The sequence below is a fragment of the Lynx canadensis genome, chromosome D3 (assembly GCF_007474595.2).
Source record: "Lynx canadensis isolate LIC74 chromosome D3, mLynCan4.pri.v2, whole genome shotgun sequence".
NCBI lineage: Eukaryota > Metazoa > Chordata > Mammalia > Carnivora > Felidae > Lynx > Lynx canadensis.
Window position 1 is genome coordinate 38219433 of NC_044314.2, and position 18882 is coordinate 38238314.

General features: G+C 43.0%; 1 protein-coding gene across 3 annotated transcripts in view; it reads right to left on the reverse strand.

Annotated features, from left to right (window-relative positions):
- Positions 1-265: 265 nt before the first annotated feature.
- Positions 266-18882, reverse strand: part of DTNA (dystrobrevin alpha) — a 356259-nt gene continuing 337642 nt past the window's right edge. For 2 of the 3 annotated variants that reach the window (XM_032595369.1, XM_032595370.1), the window contains 5 exons: positions 16549-16708; positions 13778-13867; positions 12094-12262; positions 9205-9337; positions 266-1370 (listed from right to left, as the gene is read on the reverse strand). In XM_032595369.1, coding sequence (XP_032451260.1) covers positions 1230-1370; positions 9205-9337; positions 12094-12262; positions 13778-13867; positions 16549-16708 — 693 coding nt within the window. In that variant the 3' untranslated portion in view covers positions 266-1229. Of the gene's footprint in view, positions 1371-3129; positions 4025-9204; positions 9338-12093; positions 12263-13777; positions 13868-16548; positions 16709-18882 lie in introns of those variants that run through there. The other variant, XM_032595372.1, reaches the window with a different exon arrangement.

The following is an 18882-nucleotide window of genomic DNA, read 5'->3' on the forward strand; positions in this document are numbered from 1 at the left end:
TGCTTGTAACCGTGTCAGATAGAAAGCAAGCTTTATGTTAGCTATTCCTATTCTCACACTCATCCCCTATGGAGTACAGCAAGGCTTTCCCTCTTCAAAAAAAATTGTGTCTCCAAAGGCAGGGAAAGGCGAGAAATTTTGCTCTAGTTGCTTAATACTCAACTGACAGGTCCCGCTTTCTGCTGCAAGTGCTGACTTGTCTTTCTTCTGTCAACAGACACTCCAGAAAGTTTTCATTGAAACAAAGGTATAAAATACACAGATATAGTGTTTTTAAAAACGTTTTTTAATGAAGAAATAATTCCATTCCAAAATATAGACACACAATTAAATAGTTTAATCACTTCAAAATATAACATGTCCCCAGGAGGTTCCAACACACACACGCACACACACAAAACAATACTTAACAGCAATACAAAAAAACCCATACAGTAGTAGTTTTGTTACAATACCAATGAATAGTGTGAAAGCTTTAGTGTCTCTGAATTGGTTATTTCAAATGGTGTCAAATTACAGTAGTCATAATTAAAAATGTCTTGCAGTTAATTAGCCTCCAGATGTAACGTTTCTGATTTTTTCCCCCTCTTTTTGGTTCAAAAGTAAAAATGCCCTTGCTTCTGAGGACACAGTGGAGTTCTTGTTTGTGGCTCCTTGGGCGGAATCAAACCAAGGTGATTGCAGCAACCAAAGGTTGCCGTATTTCCAAGGTCTATCTACAGTTAACAGCCCAGAACTAATAAGGGTGGACAAGGATGACCAAAATAAAAGCAGACATCAGTGCTAAATTATGATGCAACAGTTTGGCTCATGCATATAAGAAAATACATAGTATATCACAACAAAGGCCACACTCTTATGCAATTCAGTTCACATTACTACTTACAGATGAACCTTCCCTGCCTTATAGAGATCATTCGAGAATCCATTTTTCCCAATCTCCAGCACATCTCCCTCTGACCAACCGAACTTACCCCGACTTGCGTCCTGACCAACCACAACTGATTCCTGAATCTCATACAGTAGATTCTGCCCTCCATCCTCCCTCCCTCCATTCACATGGTGCAGTGGAGGAGGGTGGTTGGCTGTGTTAGACCAGTGCTCATTAACAGGCCATCATCCCCGATGACGATGGATGTGCAATTTGTTATGGAACAAGAAAGAAACAACCCCTGCGAGATATAATTGTAGCTAATGGACAGGACAGGCGAAACCTGCTGGGTTTGCACTTAGAACAGGTCCCAAAGGTAAATCTGGAGAGCCAGGGAAAGAAACCCGCCAAGAAACACAAAAACCCAAAACAATACACGCCATTTTGTCTCGGTTACAGGACAGGGGTGCTTGAGTCTGGTCTCAGTGCTGACGTGGCGCTAAGAGAAAGAAAAGGTGGCTGGTTAGTCAGGAACTGGTCATTGGTGGCAGTTTGCAGAGTCCTTGCAATGGCTTTGTACGACGCTATCGACAACCGTGTGATGGAGTTGGCAATGAAAGCTATGACAAGGGGGAAGGCTATCAGCCCAATAGTTCATACCTTAGACAAATATTTTGATGGAGAAACACAAAGTGACAACAGAGGTCAGCTCGGTCCAGTCGGTGGCTGAGCGCCACTTGCAGGATCAGAGTTCCGAGTTCAAGAACTACCTGGCTATGATTGAGAGCTGACAGCAATGTAGGTAGCTGGGATGTAGTGGTTTTAAGTACCGAGTATGAGGCACGAGGGGCCACCTGCTCCATCTAGAGAGGTACGGTTTCACAGACGATGGGCAGTGGAAAGGAGATGAACGTTATGATAAACCAACGAAACCCAGAACAAAACCCATCTGTGCAAAGAAATCTGACAACCGTGCAGTTGGGCCACTTTGGTGTCAGCCTGTTTTCAGGGACATTTGTCAGGCTGGTTCTCTGGGGAAAGTATGATGAAGTACATCAACGGGCAGAACGGGCTTCTTAGTAATGCCGGCGGAGAGCTTTACGGTCCCCAAGGCAAGCGATTTTGTTCCAAAGGGCAGCCAAGGAGATGGTTTGTGACCAAACGCAGGGACGGGAACAGCTGAGAGCCCTCTGGAGGGGGACCTGGAAGGTGTCCTGATGTCTCTTCTCAGCTGGGCACAGACCAACTATCGACTACCTGGGGTGGGGGAGAAGGTTTTTGCCAGCCCCGGAAGCAAGATGGAATTGCTGAAGCTTTGAGGTTGACTCAGAGCCTTTCTCGCTTATTCTGAATAAGGCCTTGTTAGAGATTTTGTTATGCAACTTTACCCTAAAGCAGTGGTTCTCAAACGTTAGCGTGCAACAGGGATCACCTGGACGGCTTATTAGAACACATCTGGTTGGGCCCAATATGCAGAGTTTGTGATTCAGCAGGCCTGGGTTGGAGTTTAAGAATTTGCATTTCTAAATAAATTCCCAAGTGATGCTGATGCTGCTGGTCCAGGGAACACACTTTGAGAGCCACTGCTCTAAACGGATGTTCTCTTCCTTCTTTTAAAGGAGACAGGAATGCCAGAGAAGTTGCCAACTTAAGTGTAACATATTCAATATGTAGCAGGATTTTCCTCTCATCAAATCTTGAAACAAGTGGATTATTTTTTCATTTCCCCAGAACCCCTAAGGGAGGTCGTTAAGCGCTCCCCAACGAGGGCCCTCATAAAGGACCGTCAACAGAGGCTTTCATTCTTCCTTCTTCGACAGTTCTTTTGCACACTGGCTTTTCACTGAGTGCAAAATCCCAAGTCGGCTTAGAAGAGCCTGTTTCCTCGCACATGACCACAGAAGGCTGCATGCAGAACACCAGGTAAGCCAGCTAAGGCAATAAACATTCAGAAATAAAAGGAGAGTGAGCATTTGGAAGCGCACTTTAAGCCTGTACATTTAAAGCTGAAGGGCTCCAAACGGCCTGACAGGGGAACCTGTGGATGAGCGGTGCGGTTAGACATGCTCCCTAAAGCTAAAACAAGAGGAACGAGCCCGTGGAAGAGTAGAGAGGACTTTAGTCCGTTTGGGGATCCTATGGCACCTGTGGTTTATAAACAGCTTTAGTAACGAGTATTTCAAAACATAGTTCACAGTTTTTAAGAAGATCTGTGCTGATTTTAAAAACTAGATTCTATATCATTTGAATGTTGCCTTTTTTTTTTTTTTTGAGTATGATAACTATTTGGAAAAAAAATATTTACACTAAATTCTATGGCTGATTTGTTAGAGTATCTTGAAAGAAAACAACCCCAAGCTGGAAAGAAGCCCCGAAGACTGGATTATCCTGGTGTGATTGGTTCAAGTCACTGCTCACAGAGACTTAGAGACAAATGCGGATCGTGCGGGCCAAGGACCCTTCTTGGCTTCCGGGCTCTGAGTCTGGACACTCAGGTACCAAATCCTTCGGGGTTAGTGAATGATTGCAAGTGGTTGTTTTTTTCCCAACCGTGGTGGAAAAAAAATGTACAGTGTATAATAAACTGTTTCGCTAAAATCTCAAAGAATTCAGAAATCAAACTTCCAGCTGTACACAGTATTAATATTGTCATTGTAAACGGAACAGGTTCAATATCATGTGCAAAGGTTGAAAATGCTTGTTAACACTGCCATCGTGAGTAACAGCAGCGTGGGTTTTCAGCCTGTGGGATACATCTGTGCGCGTGTGTGGCTGTAGTTCTGTTTTTTTGTTGTCCTTGCGGTGGTTGGTTTGTTTTGTTTGTTGTTAACCAGGGGTGAGCCATGTTACAGAAGATGTGGTTGAAAAGTTAGCTTCGAACAGACGTCAGAAGTCTTTTTTTTTTTTTTTTCCCTTCTCAAAACACACACCTAAGAACTAGGAATCTTAGAACGAAAAGTTCGCTGCGCTCCGGTTGGCAGAACGCGTCTCTAGGGGTGGGGGGGTCTGTCAGGAGCTGCTGTGCGGGCGGCTCCTCTCTCTCCAATGAGGCTGCTGCCAGGCCGGGTCTTCTCCTCTGTGTGGGTGGGTGCGGGGCTCTCCTTCACCACCAGCTTTCCTGTTACCTTCATCATCTGTCTGACTATAGCTTGCCTGGGAATAAGGAACGTGTGATTTTTTTTCTTTTTTTAAGACGAAAACTGTCCTCTAAATCAGGGTTATGAAGCTTAGGATTCCCCCCACCCGCCTCCCCCAACACACACGTATTCACACACTCTCTCTCTGTCCTCCCTTCCTCTGACAACCCGAAACCAACGTCCGGGGACACTATGGGCTACTGCTATTGCTGCAGCGAGGACAGGAATCCTCTGTGTTGAGTCTCTTGCTTCACGGGAGCTGGAGGCATCTGGAGGGTTGAAGCCACACAAACAGGAATATTTGTGTTGTCCTCAGCCGACCAGCAGATGCGACCCCTAACCTACCATCAGAATGACATCATAATTAGAAAAAAATACCCACTTTCGATTGTCCAAGCCCCCGGTTTCTGAAGTTAGGATGTGGCTGGCCAAGGAGAGCGGGGTATCATGTGGCCAGAGGGAGGCAAAAGGGCCCAATCCAAGATCTGAGTCTGCCCAAATGGTGTTTTGGTGGATTCTTAAATTTAGTGTTAGACGTTACATACACTGTTTCTTCCAAAGAGGCTCGTTGGAAAGCAAGGTTTGCTCTATTCACCCCTGTTAGTATTGATGAGTACATTCTTATCCTCAAACAGGACTGAAGCTCTTTTTGAGCAGAGGATGGGTCGTTTATTTCTTTGGCGTCCCACCCTCTGCCCCGTACCCACGTAGGGCTGTGCCTTGGTGGACCCCTAATGAACTTTCAGCAACGAAGCTGGCTTTAGGACTCTTGGGTAAGAAAGGCACGGCTTTGGGATAATTTCTGGTCTTGCAGCACAATCAGAAAGCCCAGACAAATCGATTTCAATAGCATAAACGGTTCCAAGATTTCAGCTGTATTTCTTGGCTGCCTCAAGAAAAATTATACTAGGATAGAACTAGCCACAAAGATGAAAAGTCACTGGCTTCTGGACTGATCCAGAAGATTTTAAGTAAATTTGGCCTAAGGAGCTGATTTAGTGACAGGCTAGTTCATGTTTAGAGTCCTGTGGAATGCCCGCTGGGGAGGTAGGAAATGGCAGAGGCCACGACTGTTTCAATTTTTCACCGCCAGATTGACAACAAAAGATGAAAAAAAAAAAATGGCCTGAGAACTTTTAGCGAACTGAGATCTTTGGCTTTTAGGTAGAAGACCCAAATGCCACTTCTTATCTGAGTTTATGTCAAGACATTTCATTAGTTTTTAGGAAAAATATTTTTCTAAGAACTAGTTACTGATGTTTAAATAATGTGCAGAGTAAAAACGATCCAATCGCTGGTACTAAGAGAAAGAAAATGCTGTTAAAGGAGAGGCTTGCTCCTTTGGGACTAGATTTGTTATAACCGGAATAGATATTTTCAGAAACAGCTCCTGGGAATTTTTTCACCGTGGTCATAAGGAATCAGGAGAGCATGTGCTGTGGCGTTCTCAAATCCAAGGGAGGTAGACTAAAATGCAGACAGTCAGATCCTTCTTTTCACACTAAAAAGGCCTCAAAGCTCCTAAAGTATATTCCTTAACAGCAGTTATGTCACGATTTCTACTTGCTTAATCCTAACCTGAGGACTGAGACGGGTCAGTCAGTAATGCGTGAGTTAGGATGTATTCTTTTCAAGTTGATTTGTCACTTAAGAGCTATATATTCCTTTTTAAATTTAGCAGCCAGAGTGGACTTTACTACCATCTGTTGGATAGACTTATGAAATCTATGGGTGGGAAAGACTACATCACTCAGGTAGACACAAGTCCCGGGGCCCTGCCAGCCAGAGACTGTGAGAGGTGCATTTACTCTGAACCGTATGGGGTACAGCTAAAGGGCCATTGGCTGGAGCCAGACAAAGGAGCTCGACTTATGAGACAGTGTGGCCAAAGGTGTATAAAATTATTTGCACATAGCTGAGTCCTAGCTTTGTTTATAAAAATACAGAGAGCAAGCTGGTTCTGAGTCCCGGAGATTCCCATACACTTAAAAAATAACTACAGCAGCTCCCCAGGATGAAACTGCTTGTAAAGCACTAAGCATGGTTCCAGGCACGTATGTGTGTGCTCATAATAAATTATGGTGTGTCTGGCACCATGTTAAACTGTTTAAAAACTACACCTCGGTGAAGACAACTCCACTGTGAGGTGAGTATCACGATATATGTTGTGCAGAGGGAACAGAGGTTCACAGAGGTTTAATAATCTGTCAAGGTTATGCTGCTGTGATTTGGTGGAATCCGTGTTTGAAATCAGGTCTATTAGGGTCCAGAGTCTAAGCTTCAGATGGCTACACTCAAGTGGTCCTGCCAATCCAGTGCTATTCTCTCTACATTAAACACATTACTGAGGATTTCCCATGTAGGTAGGTAGGTCCTCGGGGGTGGGGAACCACATGCCATGTAAATGATATTTTAAATTAAGCTGTATCTTGCTAAATTCCACACTGAATCTGAATCAACTATTCCAAAAATATAAGGCTGCAGAATTTCTCCTCTCTGTTTTGCTTTTTTTTTTTTTTTTTTTTTTTAAATAATACATGGTTTTGACTTTACTTGTTAAAGCACACACATTTGATCTTTGGGTCTTGAATACAGCATGATAAGAAGCTGACCCATCTCTGGACGTGATGAGCAAGCCTGGACTTTTCCTTCTCAAGGGACAGAGAGGCTGCAAACTCAGATGCTGTTAGTGGATTGGTGATGAGGCTTCATAGCCATAGAAGATTTCGGGGGCATCTCTGGTGTTACAGAAGCCTCTGTGCCAATTTTCCTAATTAATAGAGTAAAAAGTCAATTCCCAAGATTGTCTGCCAAATCTCCACTGGATTATAATGTAATGCTCCACAGGCCGGGATGATTCTTTGACATCAGCAGGGAAGGAGGATATTTTATCACACAGAACACAGAAACACCTAAGAGAGAGTGATTGTGCATTTAGGTTACAAGTCATTGGAGTTCAGTATACAGTGGCCACGTTTCTTCCTAAATAAGACGGTACTTACTTGAGAGGAGAGTGATAAAAGGATATTGTATTCAACCTTGCAAGCTGACCTGCGGGTGACAAAGGACACAAACAAGAAAGGTGACATGTCAAGTCTGTGACGCGGTCAAGCTGGTGAATTATTTGGTTGGAAGCCATGCAGAAAGACAGACAGAGTCCAACGAACGAAAACAGCATTCCGACCCATCAAGCAAGCATGTGCTTACAGAGTAGTCAAGGAAAACCACTTCAACGTTCTCTAGGGCATGTGTCTTGAGTGGGAACCCACGGGCCTACTATGTCCTCCTACACCTTTTCTTTGCCTTTCCCTGGAAGCCACTGGGCATGGAAAGGAAAGGAGAGAAAGAGCTTAAGATTAACCGGCGAAAACTCCAGTTGGATCTTAAGCCATTAATAGAATTTCCCTTCATTTTACTCCTACAAGGTTAAGTTCCTAATTCATTCATGTAAATAAAAATCTAATATTTTATATGAAATGACTGTCTCCCTTTTAAAAAAATCTAGAATTTCAGTTACCGTTGTCACCCCAATCCAGAAACTGATATGGGCTCAAAGAGGGAGGCCTAACAGGCACCTTGAACAGCATGAACCAGAACATTGACTATTTAACCACATCCCTCTCTTCCTCTGTGCAGCAGAGCCAAATGAAATACGTGTAGGAATGCCATCCTTCAGAGTTCCCAGAGACACCCTGGCAGCTTCTTCATCCAGGCTAATTTCCCTCCGTGGACGGGTCATAGAAGTGGCAAAGTGAGAGCATTCTCCCTGGGTCTCCCCTTCAGGCAAATTTGACCGTTTCCGTTTCTGTAGCATTGACTCATGGCTTTACATACAATCATTGATTTTTTTTTTCTTTTTTTTTTTCTTTTTATGACTAAGCCTACATTTTAGTTGCTTCTAAAACGTTGTTAAACTGAAAAGGCTAATGGAACATTCCAAAGGCGCCAAACTTTATTTGATACTATTGGGGTGGGGTTGGTAGGCTCCAGTTTTTCTCTTGCTACATTCTTCTTGGGAAAATATTTCAAAACAATCCATAAACATACGAGAAGTAGAGGTAATCTGTTCTTTCTGCCTCTCTCTTTTTAAAAAATTTTTAATGTTTATTTTTATTTTTGAGACAGAAAGAGACAGAGCATGAGTAGGGGTAGGGCAGAGAGAGAGAGGGAGACACAGAATCTGAAGCAGGCTCCAGGCTCCAAGCTGTCAGCACAGAGCCCGACGTGGGGCTCGAACCCACAGACCGTGAGATCATGACCTGAGCCAAAGCCGGACGCCCAACCGACTGAGCCACCCAGGCTCCCCCTCTCTGCTTCTCTTTCCTTCACTAACAGACTAAGAGGGGGACGCTGCTCATCTAAGAGTGTGGAAGAGGTTTGTCTGCTTAATGGACAGAAAGCCTGACATGAAGAACTATCCCAAGGGGACCTGGGGGGAGGCAGTAGGTCTCAACCACGCAAACATCCCTGAACTCCCACAGCCTCAAGGAAACACCTGTGAATTACAGGGAAGAGAAACATTCAAGCAAGACAAACACTGCAGTAGAACTACTCCATGGGGAAAACACATCCCTTTTAGGATGACTTACTAATTAACACTTATTCCCAATTGCATGTGTTATGTCCAGTAAATTCTCAGGTGGATTAATAGTATACCCCAGTATATATGAAAATCTGTCCATCCACACCCTGCTGAACATGGGGCCTACAGTTCACCGGTTCCCCATTTCTCCATGAGATTTGATATTCTCCCACATATTTATTTTGACATGAGGCGGGCAGTGGGGGAAGCTGAGGGCAAATGATTCAAGGGAGGAGATATATTTATGCTTATTCAGTTTCTGGGTGCCCTGTATCTTTTTTTTTTTTTTTTAATCCATGAGAGAAAACATCTTTCCCAGCGATCTTGGAGGAAGATGGATTGTTTCCATCCATCCCCATGCATTTCCACTAAGGCAACGAGGTCTTTTTCACTTTTCGGGTCAGAATTTCTAAGAATTAATGGTGAGCTGTAGCTCTCAGAAGCATTTACAGTTCTTACTGTTTGGAATATGTGGAGTAAGAAATGCACGCAGAATATTCTGGAGAGGGAAGGTGGAAGAAAGGAGTGGGTGGGGATTTTCTGAGTCATGTCAAAGACCCAGCCACCGAGGGGTGAGGGTCGGGGGGTTGGGGGCTGGGCCTGGCTCCCCATACCTGGTAGGTTTCATCCTGCAGCTTCTGCTTCAGGTACTCTTCCATTTTGAGCTCGTTCTCCAGCTGCCGGACAGAGTCATTTTCATAGTCCTCATCCTCTGGCTGCACGTAGGGGTCCCCATCTTCTGTGACCCTGGGAATACACCACAAGGGGTGTTTGGGAGCAAATCTTTTTTTTTACAGTTTATTTATTTGTTTATTTTGAGAGAGAGAGAGAGAGAGAGAACGAGTCAGGAAGGGCAGAGAGAAAGGGAGACAGAGGATCCAAAGTGGGCTCTGGGCCAACATCAGAGCCTGATGAAGGGCTTTAACTCACGAACCATGAGATCATGACCTGAGGTGAAGTCAGACACTTAGCTGAGCCCCCCAGGTGCCCCTGGGAGCAAATCTTAAAAGTACGAGTGGAACTCCAGTGTTAGCTGTAGTTTGGGGCCCATTTACTTAGACCCCCAGTTCACTTCTTTGTTTCAATTAATTTCAATTCAGTGTCCTCTGTTACCTAACAGAAAAATTTTTTATAAACTTTGGAGGTTTGGAGAAAGACATGATCAAAGTATTCTCATATGCAGTTTTTCTATGGCACTCTGATGATCACTGGCCATCTGTGTTTTCCTCTGACTTACAGGAATGGGTTGCCTTTAAAGTGTTTGTCAATCTTAAAAAGGGCAGCCTTATCTTTTGGGAGGATATAGTCTTCTTAATCTGAGGACTTCTTTTCTTTTCTTTTCTTTTCTTTTCTTTTCTTTTCTTTTCTTTTCTTTCTTTTCTTTTTTAATGGAAACCAAGATCACTTTCTATAAGGAAAGTGAGCCCTCTAGTGAAATAACGATTAAGGACATTTGTTCATAATTTAACCCTCTTTGTGTTATGTACATATGTAGGCACATGCACCCATGTGCTTTATTTTTATAGTAGAATAAGTCTTAGAATATCAGCTCCTCGGTGTCTGGAAGGTAATACTTGAACTCATAGCTCTGGATCTTAAAAATTTATACTAGCTCTGAATCTAAGAAATCTACTTAAATTATTCAGTTCTACCATGAAATAAATAGCTAGCAATGATCTCATTCACTAATGTGTGACTCTATTTCCATGTATTCACCCAGTTTATAAAAACCCTTCCTGAGACTGAACATAAATTCACGACCTAAATCATAGGACTAAAATATTCTCAGGGTAAAACACAGTACGTGTTTAGGTAGTGCAGATATTAAAACATCCCCTAAAGTGAAAAGAGTGGTCAAGTAGAAGTTTCTGGGTTGGAACTTAAATACCATTGTTTACATTTATTAATGTCTGTATGACATGTTCTCATTATATTTAGAGGTTTGGGGCCAGGCTAAATAGGTCTGTGAGGCCTCTATGAACTGTCCCTCCCTAATTCCCGCAGCCGTGTTGGTGGCTGGTTCTGGCACCAGCCTACCAGGGACAGTGGACTGGGGTAGACTTAGCTACAGGCTTGGATCTTGGGAGCAGGACAAGAAGACTTTAGGTGACCACATGTAAATGCTTCATTATAAAAAGTCAAACAGATATGTTATTTACCAGACTAACCTGATGGCCATTAATTCACCATTCTGAATAACAAATCAAATAATTCTAAATTACAGAGGAAAGGACAACAAACTAAAATTAAAAGCAGCAGCCTATCACTATTTGAAATCATGTTATAACTGTTTTGTTTTGATCTTAAGGCCTGCCTTTTCACAACCAGCTTTCAAACCACATTTATAATTCCCCATTATTACTGGTCTACTCGCTACTTGGATTGAGATCCAAAATGCCAGAAAGCCTTCTGGTTAGTTTCTTCTTTGGGTCCTGAAACTGGCCAGTTTATTTTTGAAGACTAGTCGGCAGAACTTTTCGCATTAAACATCATCACCCTTCTGCAGTATGTTTTTAATTAAAGTTTTAACTTTATTTTTTATTTTTTAGAGGGAGAGAGTGCAAGTGGGGGAGAAGAGAGGGGCAGAGGGATAGAGAGGGTCTTAAGCAGGCTGCATGCTCACTGTAGAGCTTGGGGCTTGATCCCATGACTCTGGGATCATGACCTGAGCCGAAATCAAGAGTCAGACGTTCTCAGCAGCCCTGCTTCCGTAATTTAAATGCTCAGTGATCCCCTTTGCCCTTCTGGCGAGCGCCTGCCCATGTCTCTCGCAGCTGCATGAGCCTCTCTTCAAGGTTCCCTTGCTTCCCTGCCTTCCTTACCTCCCAAATGGGCTCTGTACATCTGTCCTAGCTCCCCCTTTGTTTCTCAGCTTTGCTTTCCTGTCTACTTTGAGTTTGAACTGATCCAGGGGCACAGAAAGTCTAGAGGGGACGTCACTGATTCTGCTGGTTTCTGTCAAGCTACAGAAGCCTAATTGGAAGAAAATCTTTGTAAAATGTCTTTCAAAGGTCAGATTTATACACACTCATCAAGTTGACCAGATTGGATTTCTTTATAATGAGATTTTATATATTTACTTATTTCAATTCCAAGTGCTTTCATGGTGTTTACATTCATTCTGAATAGAGGCTTCTCCAGCATCACCTGGTCCTCTAAGGGCGAATACAGTAAGTTTAGAAGATAGAATGATTTATCCCCTGAAGTAGTCTGTGAGTCCTGGAAGGCTGGGAGGGAGTTTTAAATACTATTTTGCATACAACGAGCACTGTGCCTTGGGTGAGGGAGGCTCTCAAATGAGCACTGCTTGCTTTTAGTTATCGCTATTCTCACTATATAGTGAGAGGGCAAAGTTCCAATACCAAATTTAATGTAGCACTTTTCTACCTCTTCTGCGTCGTACCTTTCCAAAATAAAGGACTAAACAGCCATGTTTTTATTTTCTTATGTTCCCTACTGAGTATTCTGTTACTGAGGAATGTTCTGGAGCAGAAGATACTCACACGTCACTACGCATGGTGCTGGGGGTAGCGCCACCGTGGAGGTACCCAGGTTTTCGGGCGTGGATTTGTGCTAGAAAAGCCTTTTCAGTGGTTGGTGATGGAACCAGATCCTCAAACTGAGTCCGTGCAAACTCAGAATCCACATTACTCTCAGTTTCACTCCCCACCTCTATTAGGGACGATGGAAGAAATGAAGAATGGCTTAGGTTATTTTATGATTGGCCAATAAAGGGCTAGATTTAACATAAGTCAACCTTACGTTTATACAACCTGTGCTGTATAAAACATCAACCAGTTATTGTACATAAGTCAGTGGAGTTTATTATTTTTTTTTTTCAAAATGACATTTGATACATGAATTTCTAGAAAATTATTTGGTATATGGTATTGTCTTTTTTTTAATCTCAATATTATGAGGAATTTTTTTTTTTATTTTTTTTTTCAACGTTTATTTATTTTTGGGACAGAGAGAGACAGAGCATGAACGGGGGAGGGGCAGAGAGAGAGGGAGACACAGAACCGGAAACAGGCTCCAGGCTCTGAGCCATCAGCCCAGAGCCCGAGGCGGGGCTCGAACTCACGGACCGCGAGATCGTGACCTGGCTGAAGTCGGACGCTTAACCGACTGCGCCACCCAGGCGCCCCAGAATTTTTGTGTTTTAACTGGCTTAGTTTCTTAATACTTCTCTTTTACCCTTTCTACAAAAGTCTTCATTAAAACTGTTCTTAATTTTGCTTAATATTATTTTAATTTAGGAAATACAAACCTTAAAATACTACATTCACTTAATATTTCAATGTATTATAAATATAAACTAATAGTATATGAAGTGTCCACATAAGAGTAACATTTTTAGTCATCATTTGCTAGGGCAGTGGGTACGTGCCATTAATCATGGTGTATTAACTACTGCCATTTTTATCCTAGTTGCTAATCTTAATCCAGACTAGCAGAAACAATTTTCATTACTTCAGTTCTTATTATAGCGGCTTTAAGAAACTTAAATCCGGAATTTTTTTAATATTGAAGTTTTATTTCTTATAATTTTTGTAATCTCAAACTATGGGACCAGAGTCGTGCCAGACAAATATCTTGCCAAGTGGGCTTATGGAACAGATGAGATGTATTAGTAACTGGTAAGATATTTATTTGCATATTCATGCTGTTAAAGTTTTAAAAACTCCATGTAGTATTATTAGCATAAAGAGTCTCACTCAACGTTATGCTCTTTATTTTCTGGGGAGATCTCTCTTTAGACATATCGCAAAGGTAAATTTCAATTTAGCCTCATTCAAATAGCCACACGTTTCAAATTAACAGAGTTTAAATTAGTAAATAAAACATTTGACCTTCTAAAATAACTTTAGCTTCATGTCACATTGGATCATGATATTACAAGTTACAAATAATAGGTATTACAAATACTAGAATTACAAGTCAATTTTAGTATTTTTCTTTATTCCTATCGGCATGTTTCAAACTCTCTGCATTAAGCATGTAATTAACCGTCTTGTCAGCAAAATAGCAACAGTGCTGAAATATCTGAATATACCAAAAATATCATATAGATCTTAAAAAAAATCCTTTTTATATTTGACAATGAGGAGATCTCTAACACAGGCCCCTGGCACTTATGGATCCCTCTGCAAAGAGCAGACACACGAGAGGGGACTGGGGACTCACCGGAATTCAGCTCTTTCACAAGAGAGGACATGGTGTTAGTGATGGAATCTGCTGCTACCAGTAAGTCATTTCTTAAATTTCTTCTTGAACCTTGAGTGAAGAAGAAATGATCGTTAATAAAAAAAAATCACACAGCTTTTCCTTTCTTCCCCCCACTTTTTGTGCGGTTTATCATCTACATCAATATCCCGAAGCAAGAAAAACTTCCAAGACCTCTCCTTTTCAAAGGTGTTTTGGTTCATTTTCTGAAAAAATACATTGTCCTTAGGGTAATGGCTTCGATGTTAAGAAGACATGGTCACGGATGAGGGAGGGGCTCATTTAATTGATTGTACAAATTGGGAGAGTTTTGCAAGTGAAAGGGGGTGGTATGATAATAAGACTGTGATGTGGCACAACCTGGGATGGTCCCAGGTAAACCAGTATCTATTGTCGCCTTTCTTAGGAAAACTCACACAGATGCAAAGTCTGGTTTTGCCCGGAGACTTGCACCTTGCCAGCTGCTGCTACCGTTTCAGCCGTGACCTGGTGGCTCAGCACATGGGATTGCCATCTCCATCACCACAGTCTCTATCTCTCATTAGGGCCCTCAGAGTTCTCCCTATCATGATAGGTATCTCTGGGGAATGGGAACCCCTGAAGGCCCCAGAGCATACAAGACGGGGGGAGATTCTTCTCCTGCGCTAAGACCTGGGCAGAAGGTGTATGTCTAATACCCTGAATTGCAACTTAGACTAGGTTTCTCCATGGTAGACAAAGATTACGATGATGTTTCAGGCACACGAAGGGTTAAATGGGTATTTGTCGGCTGGCTTGGGTGTGAGGTAGAGATGGAACATAATATCTTTGGAAAAAAAGGCTCAAGATTCCAAACAGCTGACCTGCAGATGAACTTAGGCAGCAAGAGCTCTTTATGAGCTAGGAGCTGCCTATAGGCCACATTTCATCCTGTACTTTCTCAGAAAGTCAAACTTAGTAAAATAATAAATACATGTAAATTAAAAAATCAAGGGGATCAGAGAAAACAGTTACAATATAAAGCTCTTAGGGGCGCCTGGTGGCTCAGTCAGTTAAGTGGCGGACTTCAGCTCAGGTCATGATCTCTTGGTTTGTGAGTTCAAGCCCCATGTCGGGCTCTGTGCTGAAAGCTTGGAGCCTAGAGCCTGCTTCGGATTCTGTGTCTCCCTCTCTTTCTCTCTCTGCCTCTCCCCTGCTAGAACTCTCTCTCTGTCTCTCTCTCAAAAATAAACATTAAAAAAATATAGAAAGCTCATAGATTTAAGATACTGTAAATTTCCTTAAGATCAGATTTAGAGAAAGGACATTTTTTCTTCTAAAGATGAAAAAAAGAAAGTTATTTTGAATAGCTTAAAAATTTTTTGTATAACTTATTTTCTTTTTCAGAAAAAAAAGCCATATTATGGATCCTTCCTTTTCCCTCATAGCAGAGAGTACGTCATTCTCTTCCTTTAAAATGTAAGATTTTATCCCCTATACAAAATGGATGAGAATGTCTCTTTCCTCACACTCTTGCTATTTGTGGATATTACTAATGTTAATTTTTTTAAAAATCTGCTAGGCAAGAGGTGATACTTGTAATTCTACAATAGTTTGTGAGATTGGACACCTCTTTATATCTTTATTGGCAATTTATAGTTCTTCTTTCCATATCCCTCACTTATTTTTGTTTCGGGGATGTCTTTTTCTTACTGATTTCTATATGCTTTATGAGTAGCTCAAATTATGCAACTTGATTGCCACTTAATGCTGGAAACGTTTTCCTCAAGCCTATTTTTTGTCTTTTGACTTCATTTATGTTTCTTTTTGCCTTAAAACTAGTAGTCAACTATCTCTTTTCCTTAGATCTATATGTGAGGATCTGGAAGGACGTTCATGATATATTGCTAATTTAAAGCAACTTGCCGACCAAAATGCAATGGATGGTCTTGTTTGTGTGAAAAAGAAGGGTAGATGTTTATAAAAACACACTGAAACATACGTAATTATATGTACATGAAGAACTGAGAAGGGCCAAACTGTTTAATAGTGTTTACTTCTGGGAATGAGATTGGCAGAGTGAGGGTCTGCAGAAGCATTTTTCCCCCCGAACTTTCTGTAAATGTAAAAAGTGATGGCAAGAAAAAGTCTTAAAAGTCTTAAAATATTTCCAAATGAATACAATCACTTGTCTTGAAAGACCTTACCCCTACCCCTGGTGTGTGAATGGAAAAGGCAGCAGGTGGGAGAATACTGTTATATTTATCAGCCTTTGTGCTCCTGTTAACTATGGAGGCTGAACCTCCGACCCTTTGGCCCTGTATTACAGAGGCAATGGTCAACTCTTTAGGGCAGCTGTAAAATGATTAAATTATCTGCTTGTTCATTGCAGGGCTGCATCCCACCTCAGCTGGGACTGTTTAACCTCCACTTGAGTTTGCTTTAACATAAAGGAAATAAGATCTTTCAGAACGTTAAAATGGGTTACATTTATAAAGTTTCCTGGGATATTGGTGAAAGGTTTTCCCTTCCCTTAATGAGCAAAGACTCATAAAAAATGGAGCACGGCGATAGAAGCTGAAAGAAGGTAAGATGGTGAAGTGAGTAACAGGCTAGCCTAAGGAGTTTCTGAAACAGCTCTGGGGCCAGGGGCCAAGGAATACCCTGGCATTTCCACACTGTGGCTCCGAAGATTCTAAACGCTCAACAGACCGTGGTGACTTATGTGCCACGTGAAAAAGCAGAACACAACAACAAAACGTGACCCCACTTACTTTGTGCAAACGCCTCCTGAACATCACCCCCTACCCCCGTGAGGGAGTCCTGAGGCGTGTGGGACGGGCTGGAGCAGGCAGAGGCGGACCGCACAGGCATGGGGATGGGCCTGCTGATGGTGTGGCTGGGGGAGGAGCGAGGAGAGCCTGCCCCCTGGGTCTGGAGAGACAATGCAAGTCGTTAATTTGTTTTCCCAAAGCCTCCTTCAAAGGTTAAAAACAGTCACGGTGAGGTTCCCAAGCAGGAGGGCATCCTAGGTAGTTGAGATGGTAATCCTTAACCTGAGTTGCAGGTGCAGATAATTTAGGACCTTATTCTGTATAATCTGGAGTTTTGGTTACTTGTTGAAAGTTAAGAATATTAGTACAGCATCGTTCTATAATACACGATATGTGCGCCCATGTAATGAGGCTACTGTTAAGCGGTGAAATTTACAAGGTGTGTCTGTTTCCTCCTTGAAGGAAGTTCCACGTAGGATAAAAAGACGTTTATTAAGGACAAAGTTTGCAATATAAACGAAGAGACTATTTGGGATGGATGTGGTTTATACCTTCCTAAATATTCAGTCTGTCTGTCCTGGCATCATCTTTGAGGATAATTTATAGGCCAGATCCTGTCAAGCAATACTGGCGTCCCGCAGGAAATGTCCTTCTCTTCATCGATGAAAAAGCAGTTAATTTCAGCAATCAGAACAGTGGGGTTTAAGAGGGAGTAAAGAAAAAAAGGAGAAAGCAACTAAAAGCCATTTCCCTCTATACCACAGTCCTCGGCATGAAACTGTTCACACCTTGAATTTCACAGCTATGTCTCCACACAATGAGGTTTCTTGGAAACACTTTCTGTGTTATAATAATTAGTTTACAAAGGAAGCCAGTCATGAATAAGAGGATGCAATGAGACCCTCTGGTGCATACTCAAAGGTGAGGTGTTCAGGTGCTCACATAGACTCCAGTCCAGATTGCTGGGTCCCGCCAGGGAGAGTGAGGACTCTTCCATAGCAAGGCCCAGAGATGCAGCACCAACCCATTCACACCCAGGGACGTGCACCCTGGGAGCACTGCTCTGGAGTGTTCGATTTAGACTTTGCTGAGGGTTGGGCTGCTTGCAGTTAAAACACACAACATCAATCCTGTCAAATGCCATGCTGTTAGCTTTCCAGGGCTTGGCATCACACATACAAGTCACATCTATGAATTGAGAAAAATCTAGAATTAAACACAAAGCAAAACAGAGCAGAGCACAGGAAATAACTCATGTGATCCAGTGGGCTGGGGATTCCACTCTTTTCATTCTCAACAGTACCTTGAATGGTCTGTCCGGGCCCAGGGAACGGAAGCTTGCCCCCTCGCGATGCTTTGCAGCCTGTGGCCCCAGCCCGCTCAAGGACAGGTCTGGTTTTCCCCAGCAAACCTTGCTGGTTCATCTCAATAGCCACGAAACCTCTGCTTCTGAGCTACCGTGGCACCCCCCGCCTTCCCACGCCAATAATACATGACCACATTTGAGTCATGCGTTGCCGTGTAGAAGGATCTTCATGTGCATTTCTCTCCATGACCCCCTGAAGTAGGGCATCATTACTCTCAAGATGCGATTGTGGACCCCAGTGCTCAGAGAGGTAAAAAGGTTTGCCCAGGAGGCAGAGCGGGAGAGCTTGGGCTGGCCTCTGAGCATGGATGCTCTGTCTGCCCTTGGCTGCAGGGACCTGGCTGGGTTTTGCCTGCTGAGGGCCCATCAAAGGCATTTCGCTGCCTTGAGGGCTGCCTCCCCCTGGCAAGCCCTCTTGTGTGCCATTCTCCAGGCAGGGCCCTCAGCAGGGCTCCCTGCCCTTTCTTACCTGTCCTCTTTACCCAGGACCAGTCACGGCACCGGATGGAGGAAGGACTGGGATGGGAAGGTGGACAGAGGGGCTGAAGGGAGGAGGTTAATGGCAGGGATACCTCAGCTCTGGGGAGCCAGACCCTCTTCTGGGGTAGCGGGTTCACGATAATAACAATACAACTCCACTTGTGTATGTGTTACAGTGGACAAAGCACTTTTCCGTACATTGTTTGGTTTCATTCTCCTCATTATTGGTGCTAGGAATGATAGTAGCTTATATGTGAATAGCAATTCGCAGTCTATGAAGCACTTTAACCCCAACCATTTCACTTAATCCTGCTAGCCACCATGTGAAGTATTCTATTCCCATTTTCCAGGTTAGCACACTGAGGCTCAGAGGTGCTAATTGGGTTACCCAGTGAGAGAGTGGCAGAAATAAATGAGATCCCCAGCCTTTCGCCTACAAGCCCAGGGCTTTCCCACTGCACCACAGCCGCTTCTGAGGATCGGGGGCC